At 44.1% G+C, this 20,751-nt stretch overlaps 2 protein-coding genes across 3 annotated transcripts in view; one reads left to right on the forward strand and one right to left on the reverse strand.

Moving 5' to 3' along the window:
• Positions 1 to 266: 266 nt before the first annotated feature.
• LOC309667413 (UPF0669 protein C6orf120 homolog) lies at positions 267 to 1,493 on the reverse strand. 2 transcript variants are annotated; one of them, XM_082475840.1, is made up of 2 exons: positions 1,394 to 1,493; positions 267 to 1,120 (listed from the first exon to the last, which is right to left on the reverse strand). In XM_082475840.1, the coding sequence occupies exon 2, from the start codon at positions 1,074 to 1,076 to the stop codon at positions 522 to 524; it is 555 nt and encodes a 184-aa protein (XP_082331966.1). In that variant the 5' UTR covers positions 1,077 to 1,120; positions 1,394 to 1,493; the 3' UTR covers positions 267 to 521. The 2 variants fall into 2 exon arrangements, with proteins under 2 accessions (XP_082331966.1, XP_082331965.1); XM_082475839.1 differs by having other exon boundaries at positions 1,302 to 1,449.
• An 80-nt stretch (positions 1,494 to 1,573) lies between these two features.
• The window catches only part of WDR27 (WD repeat domain 27), a 71,905-nt gene continuing 52,727 nt past the window's right edge, over positions 1,574 to 20,751 (forward strand). The window contains exons 1-4 of the mRNA XM_082474043.1: positions 1,574 to 1,739; positions 2,083 to 8,488; positions 8,667 to 8,759; positions 18,539 to 18,734. Coding sequence (XP_082330169.1) covers positions 8,409 to 8,488; positions 8,667 to 8,759; positions 18,539 to 18,734 — 369 coding nt within the window. The 5' untranslated portion in view covers positions 1,574 to 1,739; positions 2,083 to 8,408. The remainder of the gene's footprint in view (positions 1,740 to 2,082; positions 8,489 to 8,666; positions 8,760 to 18,538; positions 18,735 to 20,751) is intronic.

The following is a 20,751-nucleotide window of genomic DNA, read 5'->3' on the forward strand; positions in this document are numbered from 1 at the left end:
TGATAAAATTACAAATGACCCGATGAGATTTGGTGCAGCTGGGTTTAGACCTGTCTTTAACTGGCACCTGCCTACCAGGAACTCCCGTTTGGACAGGAGGTGCTGTCCCTGCTTGGGGTGTAGGCATGGGACTTTAGTCCATGCTCAGGCAAGTGTGGAGAAATCATTACATTTCACACTTGCTTTTAGTAACTCTTCAAAGCTGACACTTTGTAACTTCATAAGTCACTGCAATCATCTGTTTAGTCACCTGACAAACTAATCAAAACGGGGTTTAAACATTTTATTATGCACATTCCTTTTACAGGAATTTTGATGTTTAGAAAGAAAATAAATATCGTGCTTGATGCTTTTCATACTTCTGGGGTGACTGAGGTAACAAAACTGTATGGCTTTATTTTTCCATCCCCCATCTCGAAAGGTAACCAGAATTCCAACCAGGTACAAGTAGCTAGGTTCACAGCGAACTGCACTCAGCTTCACAGATTAAGGGTATTATACTCCACAGGATGTTCAAAGAATCAAAAAAGAATTTCAAGTACCAATTTCAAAATACTAATTAATATCGTCCAAAGGACAGATTGCTCTTCTTGAGATGCATCTTCCGGAGCAGAAGCCTGCTTGCGACTCGTGTCTGTACCGTCTGAATAAGCGGTCTCACCGAACGGGTGCTGTTCGACCGTCGTATCATAATACACTTTCATTTCAAATTCACTCTCGTGGTGAGACGGGTGTCCATAGATGCCTATTCCCACGGGGCGCTGGAAGTGCGCTGGTATGAAAACCACGTCCTGGCCGCAAGTGACAGACTGTAAGTCGTACTCATCAAAGCTCGGGTGGAGGGTGCTATCGGATACATACAGGTCCGCATCACCTTTCAAGCTCTGCATCTTAAGAACTATCTTTCCCTCATGATTTAACCTCAAATAGCTGTAATTCCCAGCTCCTATCTGACCCTGAACAACGTGCAGAAGGACCCATTCTTCTGGAACTTCCTCCTCGTCAGAGACGTTCACCGAGGAGACAGCCTGAGATGCCAGAAGCAGCAGCAGCGCGCTCTTCCACGGAGCCGCCATGACTGGGGCGCCTAGTGCGGTGCCTTCCTCATCTGTGACTTGTCCTGCGGACACACGACAGGGGGAGGACGCGCTGAGCGCGTCCGGAGCCCCAGACTGCGGGCGGATCCCGGCCACCTCGGCGGCCCGGCCCGCCCCCGGCCCGGGGAGGGGACCCGCGGGGAGGAGGACGCGCGCGAAGGCGGGGCGGGAGGGGCAGAGGAGGGGAGTGGGCCGGGGACCCACCGAGCGCGGGGTCGGGCGGAGGGCGGCTCGGGGCCCAGGGCTCCGCCGGGCTGGGCGCGGGCGGCAGGTCCGGTATCCGCCCCTGGACTCACCACCGCTCCCCGCAAACGCCGCGCCGGGAGCATGAGGGCCGGACAGCCGAGCCGGAGGAGCCGGAAGTGAGGCGCTCCCGGAAGTAAGGCGTCCGGAGGTGGCACGGCGCCCGGAAGTGAGGAAAGGCGGCAGTTGGCCGGCACCCGGAAGTGAGGCAAAGCCCGGAAATGGGGTAGTGCGTAGACTCCGGGTTCTCGCGAGAATGCCGAGGTGGTGAGGGCGCCGAGCTGCGGGGACTCGTAACCAGGGCGACGGGGGCGGGGCGCTGGTCCTACGCCGCCGGGTGCTCACCTGGATTGCGCGTCCACTTGGCGAGTTCAGCGTCAGGTCCCAGAGGGTCCCCAGGTGAGAAACAGGTGCGCCCGAGGGACCGTTGTCCGGGCACCTGGTACCTGTTCTCTGTTTCTCGTAACCGTGTTACTTCTCGAAATGTTCCTAAGAGAAGCTTCAAACTGAAGTTGTATTTATATTCAGGATTTATTTTGTTAATTGGAATATGGTGTTAATGGACGCCTGTTGGCCATTGGAAAAGATTCTCCTAAGAAAGATTATGTGCATTTTAGTATCACACTTTCGCGTTGATTCCAATTCCTGTGTTTCATTTTAGAACTTGCTGAATCACTTATGTGGAAACAGGTGGAGTGTAAATATTAAAAACAGGCAATGACCCTTGTGCTCCTTTCTACAGAACCTGAACTCTGCCAAGTAGCTACAAGATGTGGGTTGGTCATGTTGCTAAGGAGATTGTCATGTGTGGGGTTAAAGAATGTGTCTGTTGCTGCATTGAATAGTTACATTTGCTGTCACCTTTGGGCATGTAAAAGAGACATGACAGACTTAAGGCTGATTATTTTTAGGGGGGTTGATTTGCCTGAAGTTAGGAGAAGTTGTATCCAGGTGGGTAGTTACTGGTTTGGGTTGATGATGAGATGGCACTAGTGGACCTCAACACTTCCTCCTGCAAGAAGTATCTGGTTACCTGTGACACCCACTGAACCGGGGCTGTTCCCAAGTTTAACATTTTCCTGTCAAGAAAGCATATCAGACTGGAATACAAGGGAGTGTGTAGGTTATAGAGATACATCTGGATCTATTTTAAATCATTGGAAAAGATTGACTTTAAAACTTCAGCATCATTACTGCTATTGGTAGTCAATGATTTGTGCTTGCCTAACAAGTCATGGTGGTGTGGACTGAAAAACATGCACAACCTAAAAGGTGAGAGTTATGTTTTATTCGGTGGACATTCTGAGGACTTCAAGCTCAGGAGACAGGACTCTCAGATCACTCTGAGGGACGGCTGTGAAGAGGCAAGGGGGAGGCCAGGATATGTAGGAATTTTTGTAACAAAGACCAGGTAGTCAGAACATCAAAAGATTACTGTCAATTAAAGAAAACCAGATATCTCAAGTTAAGGAATTTAGTGCTTTTCTATATATGGGAAGATGCAAGAGTCTGGGCTCACTGAAATCATTCCTTTGATATGCACTTCAGCTACCTGGGGCCAGTATCCTGTGTTTTCTCATCCTGAGTCCCCTCAGGGTGCACCGTTGGGATGCTGTAATGTGATGGTTTGATGGCTGCAACATCCTGTGTTTACTGATATGGCAGACAACGTTCTTCATTCACATGTCATAAAAGTACAAAATTTGTGTTTCAAGAACCACAGGTTTGTAAAATCAGGCTTTCCTCAGCCTGACCAACAGAAAGAGTGTATCAATTTTTTTTTAATTAAGCAGCTAAATATAAAGAGTAGTAATACCTTTTAAAGTGTTTAATAACTTAAGAAAGGACTTAAAGTCATGGGAATGCCTGAGTATAATTTGGTAGTGTTCCCATACCTCTGTGATCAGCCATTGCTCCATTTTTATACTAGTTCTGTCCTCAGAGGAGCTAGAATTAGAACCTGTCTCTGGTTTTGGCGAATGTGGAGAACTTTATATTTTCTTTTGCTACAAAGTAAGCCATTAAGGGTACTTTAATTATGCTGCCTGTGGGCACTCAACCTGCTGTCTGACTACCACACTATGTTTTCCTAACTCAAGAATAAATTGGCACATCTCTGGCTGGCTTAGCTGCTAAAAGAGAAAGATTATGATCTTTTTTATTCAAAAGGGAGTAGTTTTCTCTTTCTAAAAAATATACATATACACATTTATACAAAGGAAAAAAAAAACAGAAGGAGATGTGCAAGGTTTTAACAGTGGTGCCCCTTGTTTTTTTTTTTCTAGTCTGGATTTTCTAATTTTGTGCAATTTACATGCTCTGCTGTATCAGTGAAAGGGTCTTGAATGTACAGCCTCTAGCTGTCTGGGATTTACTGACTTAACTTTAAAACAATGGTCTCTCTAGCAGCCACTGTCTCCAGATTTTCCTAAGGTGCTTCTGTAGCCTGAGATACACGAGAACCTTATTAGAAACTAACTGTAGTGTGTCCTCTCAGACGTGTTCCTGTGATGCGCATATTGGACTCTTACATTGATCTTCCACGGGGAAGACACAGCAAGGAGGGGAGGTAGAGAGGGAAAGGCCAACTCTATTATTTTTGCATTGTTAAAATATTGTGCATTGTATTGCTTTTGTGCATGAAAAAGGTTAAAGGATTTCTGTCAGTGTGGGTAGACGAGTGCAGAGGCAGAGGACCCTCACAGATAATAGCATGTGTCCCGCCCACAGGGTCCTTGTGGCTGTTCGGGCCGGATGCCGCGCCTCAGCGTCTCTCCGTCTGGTGGGTCCCTCCTCAGCAGGCCCTCCAAGGCCTCTCCATCTAGCCGGGGCGTGGGGGGAGGGAAGAGAGTCGGGTGGGAGGGTTTTCTGGGCTGGGTTGTAAGTGGCCTACATTGCTTATCCCACATACTCCCTTGTTCCTGCTGCCCTGGCCAGAACTCAACCACGTGGTGGCACTTAGCTCCAAGGGAAGCTGGATCTTGTAGTTTCCAGAAGGGAAGGGAATGGCTTGGGGAACAGGGGCAGCCTCTGTTATCTGACTAAAGCCAGAAGTCCGCTTCGGCTCTGAGCCCACAAGGAGAACCCACCTCCCCGGGGCACAACCTGGGCAGGGCAGCCAGCAGGGCACAGAGGACTCCCAGCATGCACTGCTCTCCCCGTCAGGCCCGGACGTGGTTCCTCATGGTCCAGTGACCCATGAACTGCTCCCCCTCCGGAGACTCTCCCCTTCCTACGGGAGACAGGTCCACAGCAGTGCTGAAATCGGGTGGAGTGGGTGTTGGAGGAGGTTCCCAAGTAGACCCTGACTCTGCTGCCTGGGGACCGGACGGTGGTTTCCTGAAGCCTGTGGTCCTCCCCTCAGACCTTCCCCTCCACGGCCTCGTGTAAAGTGGTCTGTGAGGAGGGGGCTGCCGTGGTCCCTCTCCTGCAGCCATGGAGACGGGGGCCCAGAGACGCTCAGTCCTAAGCAGTCAGCCGTCGTGCCTGCTGTGCCCTTTCTCCGGCCTCCTGGCTCTCCCAGGAGCACGTGGGCTGCTGGCTGTGTTCATCCTGTCAGCTCCGCCTGCCAGCCGGCAGCTCTACCTCCGTCCCGCCGGGTGTGCTGTTCAAGCCTGACTTTTTCTTTTCTTTGTGCGTACTTGCTCTCCTGTCTCTCTTGAAACTGAATGGCTGAGACCTGGAGGTTATGTGAAACTAAAGGCTTGAGTGGGAAGGTAACCATCCTTGACCTGACCTTTCCGGGAAGGCTGAGTCTAGGTGGTCCCTGGTCTCTTTGGAGCTTTGAGGGGCAACCCATTCCAGTTTGCCTCCCTGAAGCCCCCAGGCTTCTGGATACTTTCTGTTTCCACTCGTTTCTGCTTGCTTGAGCCAACTTTAAGTGTGGGCTACCAATGCTGGTTCTTTCCCATCATTTCCTTGAGGGCTACAGGATCAGAGAGAGGGGTCTGCCTTCCAGGTCATTACAAAGTGGAGTTTAACCAGATGCTCCGTCACCGTGGACCATCTGCATATCGGGTTCTGCGTGCGTCTGGGCAGGCTTTTGCAAATAATCTCACGTTTCAGGGCCTGACACAGTAGAAGTTCGTTTCCTGCTTTTCACCACTCCAACCCAGTGCTGCTGGTCAGGGGAGCCCTACTGGGTAGCAGCTCAGGTGACCAGGTGCTTTCCACTAAGCGCGCTGTCTCTTGGTGTTCCGGTGGACGGAGGCTCATGCCGCTGGGGCCGAGCTGTGCGTAGGGCTGCAACTTCTCCCTGCGTTCAGCTGGGTTGTGTGACTTCCAGAGAGGCCAGGAAATGTGGTTTGGCTGTAGGGAGAAAGTGGAAGGGGTTTTTTGGTGAAAAACTAGCAGGAGAAGAAGGCGTACTAGGAGGCTGCGGAATTCGCGTCTCCGCACAACTAGGGCACCTACCAGGCACCGGTGGGGGACCACGGACACCAAAGGGGATAGGAGGAACCCCGAGCGACCGGTTGTTTCAATTATAGTTTTATTTTTCCTAATATGTTTTTTATCTTTCTAATTTTATTTTGTTTTCTATTCTTTGGTATTGTACAGCTTCTTTCTTTCTTTCTTTCTTTCTTTCTTTCTTTCTTTCTTTCTTTCTTTCTTTCTTTTCTTTCTTTCTTTCTTTTTCTTTCTTTCTCTCTCTCTCCCTCCCACCCTCCCTCTCTCTCTCTCTTTCTTTCTTTCTTTCCACAAAGCTTGTGGGACCTCAGTTCCCAGGCCGGAGGTCAGGCCCAAGCGCCTGTGGTGGGAGCTCCGAGTCCAAACTGCTGGACTGACAGAGAACCTCAGACCCCCAGGGAATATTAATCGATGTGAGGCCTCCCAGAGGTCCTCATCTCAGCACCAAGACCCGGCTCTATCCAACTGCCTGCAAACTCCAGTGCTGGACGTCTCAGGCCAAACAACCAGTAAGACAGGAATACAGCTCCACCCATCAAAAAAAAAAAAAAAAATGAAACGACAGAAAAATATGTTATAGACGAGGGACCAAGATAAAAACCTACAAGACCAAATAAATAAAGACAAAATAGGCAACCTACCTGAAAAAGAATTCAGAGTAATGATAGTAAAGATGATCCAAAATCTCAGAAACAGAATGGAGAAAATACAAGAAACATTTAACAAGGATTTAGAAGAACTAAGGAGCAAACAAACAGTGATGAACGACACAATTACTGAAATTAAAAATACTCTAGAAGGAATCAATAGCAGAATAACTGAGGCAGAAGAACGGATAAGTGAGCTGGAAGATAAAATGGTGGAAATAACTTCCAGGGCACAGAGTAAAGAAAAAAGAATGAAAAGAATTGAAGGCAGTCTCAGAGACCCCTGGGACAACATTAAACACACCAACATTCGAATTATAGGGGTCCCAGAAGAAGAAGAGAAAAAGAAAGGGTCTGGGAAAATATTTGAAGAGATTATAGTCAAAAACTTCCCTAACAGGGGAAAGGAAATAGCCACCCAAGTCCAGGAAGCACAGAGAGTACCATACAGGATAAACCCAAAGAGAAACACACCCAGATACATATTAATCAAACTATCAAAATTAAATACAAAGAAAAAATATTAAAAGCAGCAAGCGAAAAGCAACAAATAACATACAAGGGAATCCCCATAAGGTTAACAGCTGATCTTTCAGCAGAAACTCTGCAAGCCAGAAGGGAGTGGCAGGACATATTTAAAGTGATGAAAGGGAAGAACCTACAACCAAGATTACTCTACCCAGCAAGGATCTCATTCAGATTTGATGGAGAAATTAAAAACTTTACAGACAAGCAAAAGTTAAGAGAATTCAGCACCACCAAACCAGCTCTACAACAAACGCTAAAGGAACTTCTCTAGGCGGGAAACTCAAGAGAAGGAAAAGACCTACAGAAACAAACTCAAAACAATTAAGAAAATGGTAATAGGAACATATATATCAATAATTAACTTAAATATAAATGGATTAAATGCTCCAACCAAAAGACACAGACTGGCTGAATGGATACAAAAGCAAGACCCGTACATATGCTGTCTACAAGAGACCCACTTCAGACCTAGGGACACATACAGACTGAAAGTGAGGGGATGGAAAAAGATATTCCATGCAAATGGAAATCAAAAGAAAGCTGGAGTAGCAATTCTCATGTCAGACAAAATAGATTTTAAAATAAAAACTATTACAAGAGACAAAGAAGGACACTCTATGATGATCAAGGGATCAATCCAAGAAGATATAACAACTATAAATATTTATGCACCCAGCATAGGAGCAACTCAATACATAAGGCAACTGCTAACAGCCATAAAAGAGGAAATTGACAGTAACACAGTAATAGTAGGGGACTTTAACACCCCACTTTCACCAATGGACAGATCATCCAAATTGAAAATTAATAAGGAAACACAAGCTTTTAATGACACATGAAATAAGATGGACTTAATTGACATTTATAGGACATTCCATCCGAAAAACAACAGAATACACTTTCTTCTCAAGTGCACATGGAACATTCTCCAGGATAGACCATATCTTGGCTCACAAATCAAGCCTTAGTAAATTTAAGAAAATTGAAATTGTATCAGGTATCTTTTCTGACCACAACACTATGAGACTAGATATCAATTACAGGAAAAAAACTGTAAAAAATACAAACACATGGAGGCTAAACAATACGCTGCTAAATAACCAAGAGACCACTGAAGAAATCAAAGAAGAAATAAAAAAATACCTAGAAACAAATGACAATGAAAACATGACAACCCAAAACCTATTTGATGCAGCAAAAGCAGTTCTATGAGGGAAGTTTATAGCAATACAGTCCTACCTCAAGAAACAAGAAAAATCTCAAATAAACAATCTAACCTTACACCTAAAGGAACTAGAGAAAGAAGAACAAACAAAACTCAAAGTTAGCAGAAGGAAAGAAATCATACAGATTTTAGCCTCAAAAGGGATGTTTTCTTGGCTGCAGGATAATGGGTTTTAAGCTTTTTCTCACTTATTTATAATAGCTCTCTAATTTTTAAGGATAGTGGATAAAGAATGTCACTTGCCATCCCAGTAAACAATGAATGTTGTCTGCCATTAAGCCGTCTGCCACCGTGCACCCTGAGGGGACTCAGGATGGGGAAAACCAGGGTACTGGCCCTAGGTAGGTAAGGTGCATACCTAAGGAATGATTTCAACGAGCCTAGACTCTTGCATCTTCCTATGTATATAAAAGCATGAAAAGCATTAACTTCAGATGTCTGTTCTTTGTGATTAGCAGTAATCTTTCATTGTTCGACTACAGGTTTCTTGTTCGTTTGTTTGTTTTGGTTTTTTTTCAGCAAAAACTCCTGTATATCCTGGCTCTTCCCTGACCACTTTGGAGCAGGTCCTCAGACCCATGTGAGAGGCTGCCTCCCAGGCTATAGTCCTCAGTAAGTTCCCCGAATAAAACTTAACTCTCAACTTTTAGGTTGTGCGTTTTTCTTCAATTGACAGGATGTTGATTCTTTGTCTTTATTGTTTCAGATTTTTTTGATACTTTTTCTCTTTGTTTTTTATTTTATTTTATTTTATTTTATTTTTGAATTTTTGAATTTTATTTATTTTTTTTATACAGCAGATTCTCATTAGTTATCCATTTTATACATATTAGTGTATACATGTCAATCCCAATCTCCCAATTCATTCCCCCCCTCCCCCCCCACCACTTTCCCCCCTTGGTGTCCATACATTTGTTCTCTACATCTGTGTCTCTATTTCTGCCCAGCAAACCGGTTCATCTGTACCATTTTTCTAGGTTCCACATATATGCGTTAATATACGATATTTGTTTATCTCTTTCTGCTTACTTCACTCTGTATGACAGTCTCTAGATCCATCCACGTGTCTACAAATGACCCAATTTCGTTCCTTTTTATGGCTGAGTAATATTCCATTATATATATGTGCCATATCTTCTTTATACATTCGTCTGTCGATGGACACTTAGGTTGCTTCCATGTCCTGGCTATTATAAATAATGCTGCAATAAACATTGGGGTGCAGTGTCTTTTTGAATTATGGTTTTCTCTGGGTATATGCCCAGTAGTGGGATTGCTGGATCATATGGTAATTTTATTTTTAGTTTTTTAAGGAACCTCCATACTGTTCTCCATAGTGGCTGTATCAATTTACATTCCCACCAACAGTGCAAGAGGGTTCCCTTTTCTCCACACCTCTCCAGCATTTGTTGTTTGTGGATTTTCTGATGATGCCCATTCTAAATGGTGTGAGGTGATAACTCATTGTAGTTTTGATTTGCATTTCTCTAATAATTAGTGACATTGAGCAGCTTTTCATGTGCTTCTTGGCCATCTGTATGTCTTCTTTGGAGAAATGTCTATTTAGGTCTTCTGCCCACTTTTGGATAGGGTTGTTTGTTTTTTTTTACTATTGAGCTGCATGAGCTGTTTATATATTTTGGAGATTAATCCTTTGTCCGTTGATTCGTTTGCAAATATTTTCTCCCATTCTGAGGGTTGTCGTTTTGTCTCGTTTGTAGTTTGCTTTGCAAAAGCTTTTAAGTTTCATTAGGTCCCATTTGTTTATTGTTTTTATTTCCATTACTCTAGGAGGTGGATCAAAAAAGATCTTGCTATGATTTATGTCAAAGAGTGTTCTTCCTATGTTTTCCTCTCTGAGTTTTATAGTGTCCAGTCTTACATTTAGGTCTCTAATCCATTTTGAGTTTATTTTTGTGTATGGTGTTAGGGAGTGTTCTGATTTCATTCTTTTATATGTAGCTGTCCAGTTTTCCCAGCACCACTTATTGAAGAGACTGTCTTTCTCTATTGTATATCCTTGCCTCCTTTGTCATAGATTAGTTGACCATAGGTGCGTGGGTTTACCTCTGGGCTTTCTATCCTGTTCTATTGATCTATATTTCTGTTTTTATGCCCGTATCATATTGTTTTGATTACTGTAGCTTTGTAGTATAGTCCAAAGTCAGGTAGTCTGATTCCTCCAGCTCTGTTTTTTCCCCTCAAGACTGCTTTGGCTATTCGGGGTCTTTTGTGTCTCCATACAAATTTTGAGATTTTTTGTTCTAGTTCTGTAAAAAATGCCATTGGTAATTTGATAGGGATTGCATTGAATCTGTAGATTGCTTTGGGTAGTATAGTCATTTTCACAATATTGATTCTTCCAATCCAAGAACATGGTATATCTCTCCATCTGTTTGTATCATCTTTAATTCCTTTCATCAGTGTTTTATAGTTTTCTGCATACAGGTCTTTTTTCTCCCTAGGTAGGTTTATTCCTAGGTATTTTATTCTGTTTGTTGTAATGGTAAATGGGAGTGTTTCCTTAATTTCTCTTTCAGATTTTTCATCATTAGTGTATAGGAATGCAAGAGATTTCTGTGCATAATTTTGTATCCTGCAGCTTTACCAGATTCATTGATTAGCTCTAGTAGTTTTCTGGTGGCATGTTTAGGATTCTCAGTATCATGTCATCTGCAAACAGTGACAGTTTTACTTCTTCTTTTCCAATTTGTATTCCTTTTCTTTCTTTTTCTTCTCTGATTGCCATGGCTAGGACTTCCAAAACTATGTTGAATAATAGTGGTGAGAGTGGACATCCTTGTCTTGTTCCTGATCTTAGAGGAAATGCTTTCAGTTTTTCACCATTGAGAATGATGTTTGCTGTGGGTTTGTCGTATATGGCCTTTATTATGTTGAGGTAGGTTCCCTCTATGCCCACTTTCTGGAGAGTTTTTATCATAAATGGGAGTTGAATTTTGTCATAAGCTTTTTCTGCGTCTATTGAGATGATCATAAGGTTTTTATTCTTCAGTTTGTTAATATGGTGTATCACATTGATTGATTTGCATATATATTGAAGAATCCTTGCATCCCTGAGATAAATCCCACTTGATCATGGTGTGTGATCCTTTTAATGTGTTGTTGGATTCTGTTTGCTAGTATTTTGTTGAGGACTTTTGCATCTGTATTCATCAGTGATATTGGTCTGTAATTCTCTTTTTTGTAGTATCTTTGTCTGGTTTTGGTATCAGGGTGATGGTGGCCTCATAGAATGAGTTTGGGAGTGTTCCTTCCTCTGCAATTTTTTGGTAGAGTTTGAGAAGGATGGGTGTTAGGTCTTCTCTAAATGTTCGATAGAATTCACCTGTGAAGCCATCTGGTCCTGGACTTTTGTTTGTTGGAAGACTTTTAATCACAGTCTCAATTTCATTACTTGTGATTGGTCTGTTCATATTTTCTATTTCTTCCTGGGTCAGTCTTGGAAGGTTATACCTTTCTAAGAATTTGTTCATTTCTTCCAGGTTGTCCATTTTATTGGCATAGGGTTGCTTGTAGTAGTCTCTTAGGATGCTTTGTATTTCTGTGGTGTCTGTTGTAACTTCTCCCTTTTCATTTCTAATTTTATTGACTTGAGTCCTCTCCCTCTTTTTCTTGATGAGTCTGGCTAATGGTTTATCAATTTTGTTTATCTTCTCAAAGAACCAGCTTTTAGTTTTATTGATCTTTGCTATTGTTTTCTTTGTTTCTTTTTCATTTATTTCTGCTCTGATCTTTATGATTTCTTTCCTTCTACTAACTTTGGGTTTTGTTTGTTCTTCTTTCTCTAGTTCCTTTAGGTGTAAGGTTAGATTGTTTATTTGAGATGTTTCCTGTTTCTTGAGGTAGGATTGTATTGCTGTAAACTTCCCTCTTAGAACTGCTTTTGCTGCATCCCATAGGTTTTGGATCATCGTGTTTTCATTGTCATTTGTCTCTAGGTGTTTTCTGATTTCCTCTTTGATTTCTTCAGTGATCTCTTGGTTATTTAGTAACGAATTGTTTAGCCTCCATGTGTTTGTGTTTTTTTTTCCCTGTAATTGATTTCTAATCTCATAGTGTTGTGGTCAGAAAAGATGCTTAATATGATTTCAGTTTTCTTAAATTTACTGAGGCTTGATTTGTGACCCAAGATGTGATCTGTCCTGGAGAATGTTCCATGTGCACTTGAGAAGAAAGTGTAATCTGCTGTTTTTGGATGGAATGTCCTATAAATATCAATTAAATCTATCTGGTCTATTGTGTCATTTAAAGCTTCTGTTTCCTTATTAATTTTCTGTTTGGATGATCTGTCCATTGGTGTAAGTGAGGTGTTAAAGTCCCCCACTATTATTGTGTTACTGTCAATTTCCTCTTTTATAGCTGTTAGCAGTTGTCTTATGTACTGAGTTGCTCCTATGTTGGGTGCATATATATTTATAATTGTTATATCTTCTTCTTGGATTGATCCCTTGATCATTATGTAGTGTCCTTCCTTGTCTCTTGTAACATGCTTTATTTTAAAGTCTATTTTATCTGATATGAGTATTGCTACTCCAGCTTTCTTTTGATTTTCATTTGCATGGAATATCTTTTTCCATCCCCTCACTTTCAGTCTGTATGTGTCCCTAGGTCTGAAGTGGGCCTCTTGTAGACAGCATATATATGGATCTTGTTTTTGTATCTATTCAGCCAGTCTGTGTCTTTTGGTTGGAGCATTTAATCCATTCATGTTTAAGGTAATTATTGATATGTATGTTCCTATTAATATTTACTTAATTGTTATGGGTTTTTTTAAGCTATTTTAAATTATTTATTTATTTATATTTATGGCTGTGTTGGGTCTTTGCTTCTGTGCGAGGGCTTTCTCTAGTTGTGGCAAGTGGGGGGCCACTCTTCATCGCAGTGCGCGGGCCTCTCACTATTGCGGCCTGTCTTGTTGCAGAGCACAGGCTCCAGAAGCGCAGGGTCAGTAACTGTGGCTCACGGTCCTAGTTGCTCCGTGGCATGTGGGATCTTACCAGACCAGGGCTCGAACCCGTGTCCCCTGCATTAGCAGGCAGTTTCTCAACCACTGTGCCACCAGGGAAGCCCTGTGGGTTTGTTTTTGTAGGCCCTTTCTTCTCTTGTGTTTCCTGCCTAGAGAAGTTCCTTTAGCATTTGTTGTAGAGCTGGTTTGGTGGTGCTTAATTCTCTTAGCTTTTGCTTGTCTGTAAAGCTTTTGATTTCTCCGTCGAATCTGAATGAGATCCTTGCTGGGTAGAGTAATCTTGGATGTAGTTTCTTCCCTTTCATCACTTTAAATATATTGTGCTACTCCCTTATGGCTTGTAGACTTTCTGCTGAGAAATCAGCTGTTAACCTTATGGGAGTTCCCTTGTACATTATTTGTCCTTTTTCCCTTGTTGCTTTCAATAATTTTTCTTTGTCTTTAATTTTTGTCAGTTTGATTACTATGTGTCTTGTCGTGTTTCTCCTTGGATTTATCCTGCCTGGGAATCTCTGTGCTTCCTGGACTTGGGTGGCTATTTCCTTTCCCATGTTAGGGAAGTTTTTGACTATAATCTCTTCAAATATTTTCTCGGGCCCTTTCTCTCTCTCTTCTCCTTCTGGGACCCCTGTAATGCAAATGTTGTTGCATTTAATGTTGTCCCAGAGTTCTCTTAGTCTGTCTTCATTTCTTTTCATTCTTTTTTCTTTATTCTGTTCCACGGCAGAGAATTCCACCATTCTGTCTTCCAGGTCACTTATCTGTTCTTCTGCCTCAGTTATTCTGCTGTTGACTCCTTCTAGAGTATTTTTCATTTCAGTAATTGTATTGTTCATCTCCATTTGTTCTTTAATTCTTCTGGGTGTTTGTTATACATTTCTTGCATCGTCTCGATCTTTGCCTCCATTCTTTTTCTGAGGTCCTGCATCATCTTCACTATCATAATTCTGAATACTTTTTCTGGGAGGTTGCCTATCTCCACTTCATTTAGTTGTTTTTCTGGGGTTTTATCTTGTTCCTTCATCTGGTACATAGCCCTCTGCCTTTTCATCTTGTCTCTCTTTCTGTGAATGTTGTTTTCGTTCCACCGGCTGCAGGATTGTAGTTCTTCTTGCTTCTCCTGTCTGCCCTCTGGTGGATGAGGCTATCTAAGAGGCTTGTGCAAATTTCCTGAAGGGAGGGACTGGTGGTGCATAGAGCTGGGTGTTTCCCTGGTGGGCAGAGCTCAGTAAAACTTTAATCCTCTTGTCTGCTGATGGGTGGGGCTGGGTTCCCTCCCTGTTGGTTGTTTGGCCTGAGGTGACCCAACCCTGGAGCCTACCTGGGCTCTTTGGTGGGGCTAATGGCGGACTCTGGGAGGGCTCACGCCAAGGAGTACTTCCCAGAACTTCTGCTGCCAGTGTCCTTGTTCTCACGGTGAGACACAGCCACCCCCGCCTCTTCAGGAGACCCTCCGACACTAGCAGGTAGGTCTGGTTCAGTCTCCTATGGGGTCAGTGCTCCTTCCCTGGGTCCCGATGTGCACACTACTTTGTGTGTGCCCTACAAGAGTGTAGTCTCTGTTTCCCCCAGTCCTGTCGAAGTCCTACAATCAAATCCCGCTAGCTTTCAAAGTCTGATTCTCTAGGAATTCCTCCTCCCGTTGCCAGACCCCCAGGTTGGGAAGCCTGACGTGGGGCTCAGAACCTTCACTCCAGCGGGTGGATTTCTGTGGTATAAGTGTTCTCCAGTTTGTGAGTCACCCACCCAGCAGTTACGGGATTTGATTTTATTGTGATTGCGCCCCTCCTACTGCCTCATTGTGGCTTCTCCTTTGTCTTTGGATGTGGGGTGTCTTTTTTAGTGAGTTGCAGTGTCTTCCTGTCGATGACTGTTCAGCAGTTAGTTGTGATTCTGGTGCTCTCTCAAGAGGGAGTGAGCGCACGTCCTTCTACTCTGCCATCTTGAACCCTTCGTTGTTTTTTTATTTTTTAATGGTGTTTGGTACCTGCAATCCATCTGAAATTCATTGGTTTTTGCTATTATTTTCCAAGTGTTTGTCTAGTCCCTGAAAATTAAAATGGTCTGTTTCTTACACTCAGGGTGATATTCCTTCGTACTGTATGCCAGCTCAGCTGTCTGTCCAGAGTTCTGTCCTGGGCTCTGCTCAGCCTGTTGGTTAGAATTAGTTGTGATGGGTTGCAACTCGGTGCAGAGGAAAACCACATCTATGTCCTGGGAGAGAGCAGCCCAAACCGTGCATTTGGTCCCGAGGGTTGGCAGATCCTCTTGGGGCTCAAGTCAGAATAAATAGGGTGAGTAGGTTTGGAGGTGGCAGCTCCGAGCATGGTCACCTGCCACTGTGGGCATAGATGCCAAGCCACTGAGGTGGCCCTGAGTGGCAGACCACAGACCCACACTCCTCCCCTCAGTGTGTTTCCTTCTCTGCTGAGGCAACGCTTTCTGGGACCAGATGGGCTGTGAGATTACATAAAAGCACCTGGTGGAGGTGCCACCCACCACGAGTCACAAAGTGTAGGTGTGGCGATTCCACTGACGAGTCTTATCACTTTCTAATCTTTCTGATTTTGTTATCTGGAAAATGGGAAAAAATATAACCATTTTAAAGGGTTATTGTAAGAATTAAATGGTATAATGTATTATTGATAAACACAAATCTACATGTTAATATCTATGAAAGTACTATTTGCAAATCATGGTGCTAAATTCTATAGGAATTACAGAAGAGATTAAGACAGTTGAAATAAGACAAATACCATACAGTTTATCACAGTTTGATGGGTGGATTCTTAAAAATTTTGAAACAATTGTGACTTTTGATATATTATTTCATCTGTTTCTTGAAATGTTTATGCTTTCAAAACACAGTGGAAGGAGGCACAGTAACTTCCTTTCATCCACTGGGGACACATACACCCATCACTTCCATGTGCCGGCAGTGCTAGGCACTGGGTACTTTAAAATTATAAAACTTGCAAAGCAAATCATGGTAACTTTGAAACATTTAGCTATTTTTTATATGAAGCTCATTACTGTATCTTGGAAAATGTAAAATAAGTAAGTAAAACCAATTTGTAAATTAGAGAAGAATGTGCTTTAAAATATTCAACACATTTTATTTTTGTTTTTCTCCAAACATCGCAGGCTTCTCAAGTCTTTCAAAGTCTCTGATTTATTACTGCAGAGAATGTGTGTCCTGGGGAGATCGGGGCGCACACAAGGCCTGACTGGGTCTGGTGTCTGGCCTTACAGGTGCTAAAATAAGGCCTTCTATCCACCTCCTATTGGAAGTGCTTCCTGCCTTCTCTGGGGTTATTTGCAACAGAGTTTCTTAGGTAGCATGTTTTTGTTTGTCTGCTTTGTCTTGTTAAATCGCGACCCCTGCACCTGCAGGCTGGGAGGTGATTACAGCCCCACCCATCGACCCAGGAGGTGTATGCTGGGGGGTCACCCTCCATGAAGTGGCCTGGGGAGTCTAGATCCGTACATTCCTCGTCGTGCGGGTGGGTGCTGCCTGGGAGCCCCAGCCTGAGGCCCCTCGGCCGGTCCCCTCTGATGGTGAACTTCCCACCCCTGAGGTCCTACGATCCTGCTGTCTTAGATTGTGTGCTGTTTCTTTTCATAGTTGGAATGAAATCAGATAGTCCATTATTTAGGGCTCTCTGGTTGGAAATAACAGAATAGCCTAGACGAAGGGAAACCCCACCAAATCCAAGACAGAAGGAGTAGAACCAAATGCTGGGACCCGGCGGCCCAGCCCCAGTCCTGCTCTTCTCTACACAGCACGTCCTCTGCTCCCCAGCCCACGGCAGCCTCCCGCCTGCCCTCCACTTCCGCGTTCTTGGCCTCTGTGCTAATGGGATTCTGGCCCCCGAGACAGAGAATCACTGCAATTTTGGCAGGTAATCCACCAGGTGTCCACAGCAGATTATACTTTTAGGATCGGCATGACCCTTCACTCGCTGGGTGTTTGAGGGACAAATCTGAAATTCCCCACGAAGAAAGAAAGGGCTGGGCATGGATTGGATAGGAGGGCAAAAAGAGGAAGGAATTAATATTCACTCAAGCTTTGTGCCTGGAAACTTGGAAACTAGGAAAACGGTTGTGCAGTTAAGAGAAATGTGGGCACAGGAAGGGTCTGCAAGGGAAGGAGAGGGTGGGAACGGAGGTGCTGGCTGGCCTTCCGTTGTCCTGCAGAGCCACTGAGCAGGCGCTCTGGGCCAGACCACCGGCCTGGGCTTGGCTTTCCCTCGTCCTCCCCACCCAGCCCCTCTCGACTCTGACCCCCGGCGCTGCGGCCAGATGGACGTGTGCGTTTCCGGACGGGCAGCCCCGATTGTCTCAGTTCTTTGTTCAGCAGCCGTCAGTAGCTCCCCAGGGTCACCTGAGCATAAGGATGAGCCCAGCTCCGCGGTCTGTCGGGCGGCGAGCATCCCAGGCGCTCTCCTCGGAGCATCAGCTCCCCCCGCTTCTGAGCCCCGCCCCCTCTCCTCGGGTCGCTGTCCGGAGTCGTCTCCTGTCCTAACTACCACTTGCCCGTGAGGCCTGCCCAGGCCGAGCCCACACAGCCAGCGCGGCGACCACATGGCTGGGTTCTTTGAATCTGAACAGCCAGCTTGGTGACCGGATGGCTAGGCGCTTCGCTCACGCCTTTGTAGCTGAGGCCTCAGGTGTGTCTGGGGCCCGTGAGGCGGCGCGGAATCAGGGGTGACCCAGGGCTACTGCCGCGTGTGTATAACCTGCTCGCCATTACGCAGTTACTGACTGTGAAGTGGGGCAGGTCTGAGACTGTTTCCATGTCTGTCCGTGTGTCACTGATTGATGCTTTATGAGACACAGCCAGTGAACCAGTGGTTGTATTCGCCGAGGTAACCAACTTTAACGACCTAGAATGCTGTGAACTAGTTGAACGAGTCCCAGATGCGCAACGGGCGTGGCGTTGTTTTGTAGTTGACCACGGACTTTGTTCATCAGCGTAGAACAGAGCTTTGCATCGTAATCGTTGGTAACAGCCTTCGATTTTGGTCGTGGCTCGCCGAAGGCACTTCTCGGTGCCGGTGCTGGAGCATCGTTTGGTCCTCGCGAGGCCTCTGCGAGGGTGGCGTTCCCTCCGCTCCCAGTGGGCGAGCAGGCGCTCCGCGTCGAAGCAGGGTCTGCTCAGTGGGAGCCGTGGCGCTGGAACCGAGGTCTGCTTAACTTGAAAGCCCGTGGGAGCAGCGAGCAGGCATGACAGGGAACCTCCGGGGTGTCAGTGATTTTCTTTTTCTTGGGGGTGGGGAGGGAAGACGAGTCACCAGGTGTGACATGTGTGTGTGATCATACTGGTGATTATGAGCAAACAACAGACTGTCCTCTGCATGAAATACCATACCCATAGTCCTCTTACCTGTACTTTGTGTTTCAGGTTGAAGACGGAAGAACCACAAGAGATTTTCTCCATGAATGACGGCCGCGCAGGTGATAGAGTCGTGGAAAAATACCTGGTGGATTCCAAGAAGTCCGCATCCCACGTTCCGCTCGCCTGCAGTGGGCAGTCCTGTGCTTTCCCCTTAGATGGAAACGAGCTTTGTGTACAGGACACCAAGCAACCTCCTCCCCAGGTATTTAAAACGTTAAACGTGGTTTTTGTTAAGTCACAGAGACTTGCCATCGAGCTCTGTTTCTCTGATGCTGTTTGGCTGATTTTGCCCTTTGTGGATTCAGTTACCAGCTATGGGAGAAAAATGCTAACAAAACAAAGCATATTAAGTTTTGACTTTTAGGAAATAAACTGGAATCACTTTATTTAAAAATAAATTTAAATAATTTAAAATCATTTAAAATTTCTTCTTGACTAAGAATATAAACAAGAAGAGGTTCTTAACACAATCAAGACAAGTTGAACTTTTAATTTTAATTGTAGATTTTTAATACAACATTTAAGGGAGTTTATTGTGTTTATTGCAGAATCTTTAACGTCAAACTGATAGAGTTTTAAAGACATCAGTTTTCTTTCTAAAGATTATTTCATGACTAATATAATTATCTTAATACTCTTAAAAACAGGTTTTATTGTAAAAAATAAAAAAGCAAAGTCTATCAACATTTTTGGTATTGGGATAGTTTTTATCTTCATTTTGGGCTTCAGGAGTTTGAGAATAGTGATTACAGTACATACAAACCGAAACTGTATTTGCTTTGAATTTTTCTTTAACTTTCAGTTATGCTGGCAAACACTTTACTAACAGTGGAAGCTGTTCATCATTGCTGAAGGGAAATCTGTATTTTGATTTCTTTCCCACTGAGTTAAGAGAGGTTTTTTTTGTTTTTGTTTTTTAAGGAACTCCTTTATTTATTTATTTATTTATTTATTTATTTATTTATTTATTTATTTTTGGCTGTGTTGGGTCTTCGTTTCTGTGCGAGGGCTTTCTCTAGTTGCGGCAAGCGGGGGCCACTCTTTTTCGCGGTGCACAGGCCTCTCACTATCGCGGCCTCTCTTGTTGCGGAGCACAGGCTCCAGACGCGCAGGCTCAGTAGTTGTGGCTCACGGGCCTAGTTGCTCCGTGGCATGTGGGATCCTCCCAGACCAGGGCTCGAACCCGTGTCCCCTGCATTGGCAGGCAGACTCCCAACCACTGCGCCACCAAGGAAGCCCAAGAGAGGTTTTTATGTGTTTCTTCAACACAACTTGCATTGATGAGTTGACCCTACATTCTGATCTCTGCCTTGATCTCTCTTGTATTTTTATCGAGCATAAAATACTTAGAAAAATGTGTCCCAGGTGTTACGTGCACATTGTAGTGATAATAACAAAGTGGACGCAGCCGGGTGGCCACCGCCCAGGTTCTGCCTCAGCTGGTGCTCCCTTCTCTCCTCCCCAAAGGTGGCTCTGGCCCCACTTCTAGCACATAGCTTTGCTCGTGTCTGAACTTTGTATAAATGGTGTCACACATTACACATTCTTTTTTGCTGGTCTCTGGTTTGCCATTATGCTTATGAGATTTATCCACATTGCTTGTTTTCATTGCTGTGCAGTACTGCATTGTATGGCTAGACCACACTTTATCCATTCTACTATTATTGGAGATTTGGTTGGTTTCCATATTTTGATTGCTACATTCTTTCATATGTCTTTTGCCGCACATGTATATACAATTGCTGCGTCTTAAGGAATGCATATATTTAGTCTAAAAGTTAAAGCTCAGATTTCCAAAGTGCTTGTGCCAATCTGTTCTTCTTCACGTGGTGGGCAAGACTTCCAGCCGGTCCACATCCTCACCTGCACTTGGTCCTTTTAATGTTGTCCCTTCTGGTGGGTGTGGTGGTACTTAATTACGATTTGCAATTCCCTGATGATTAATGAGGTTTAACTCCTTTGTGCACGTTTATCGGCCATTTGGACATTCTCTTTTGTGATATATGTGTTCGGTCTCTTGCCATTTTTCTACTGAATTATCTGTCTTTTTCCTATTGATTTGAAGGGGTTCTTTATGTATTCTAAATATAAACTTTATATTAGTGTGCATTTTCTAGAGTTTTATGTAAGTGGAGTCAGGCAGCTTTTACTCGTTTTGTCTGGCTTCTTTCACTTAGAATAATTATGTTGAGATTTATCTACATTGTCGCATGTATCAA

Source organism: Balaenoptera physalus (assembly GCF_965194825.1).
Source record: "Balaenoptera physalus genome assembly, chromosome: 9".
Lineage (NCBI taxonomy): Eukaryota > Metazoa > Chordata > Mammalia > Artiodactyla > Balaenopteridae > Balaenoptera > Balaenoptera physalus.

Coding starts and splice junctions, on each gene's coding strand:
- LOC309667413 (XM_082475840.1), bottom strand. CDS start 1,076: ATGGCGGCTCCGTGGAAGAGCGCGCTGCTGCTGCTTCTGGCATCTCAG.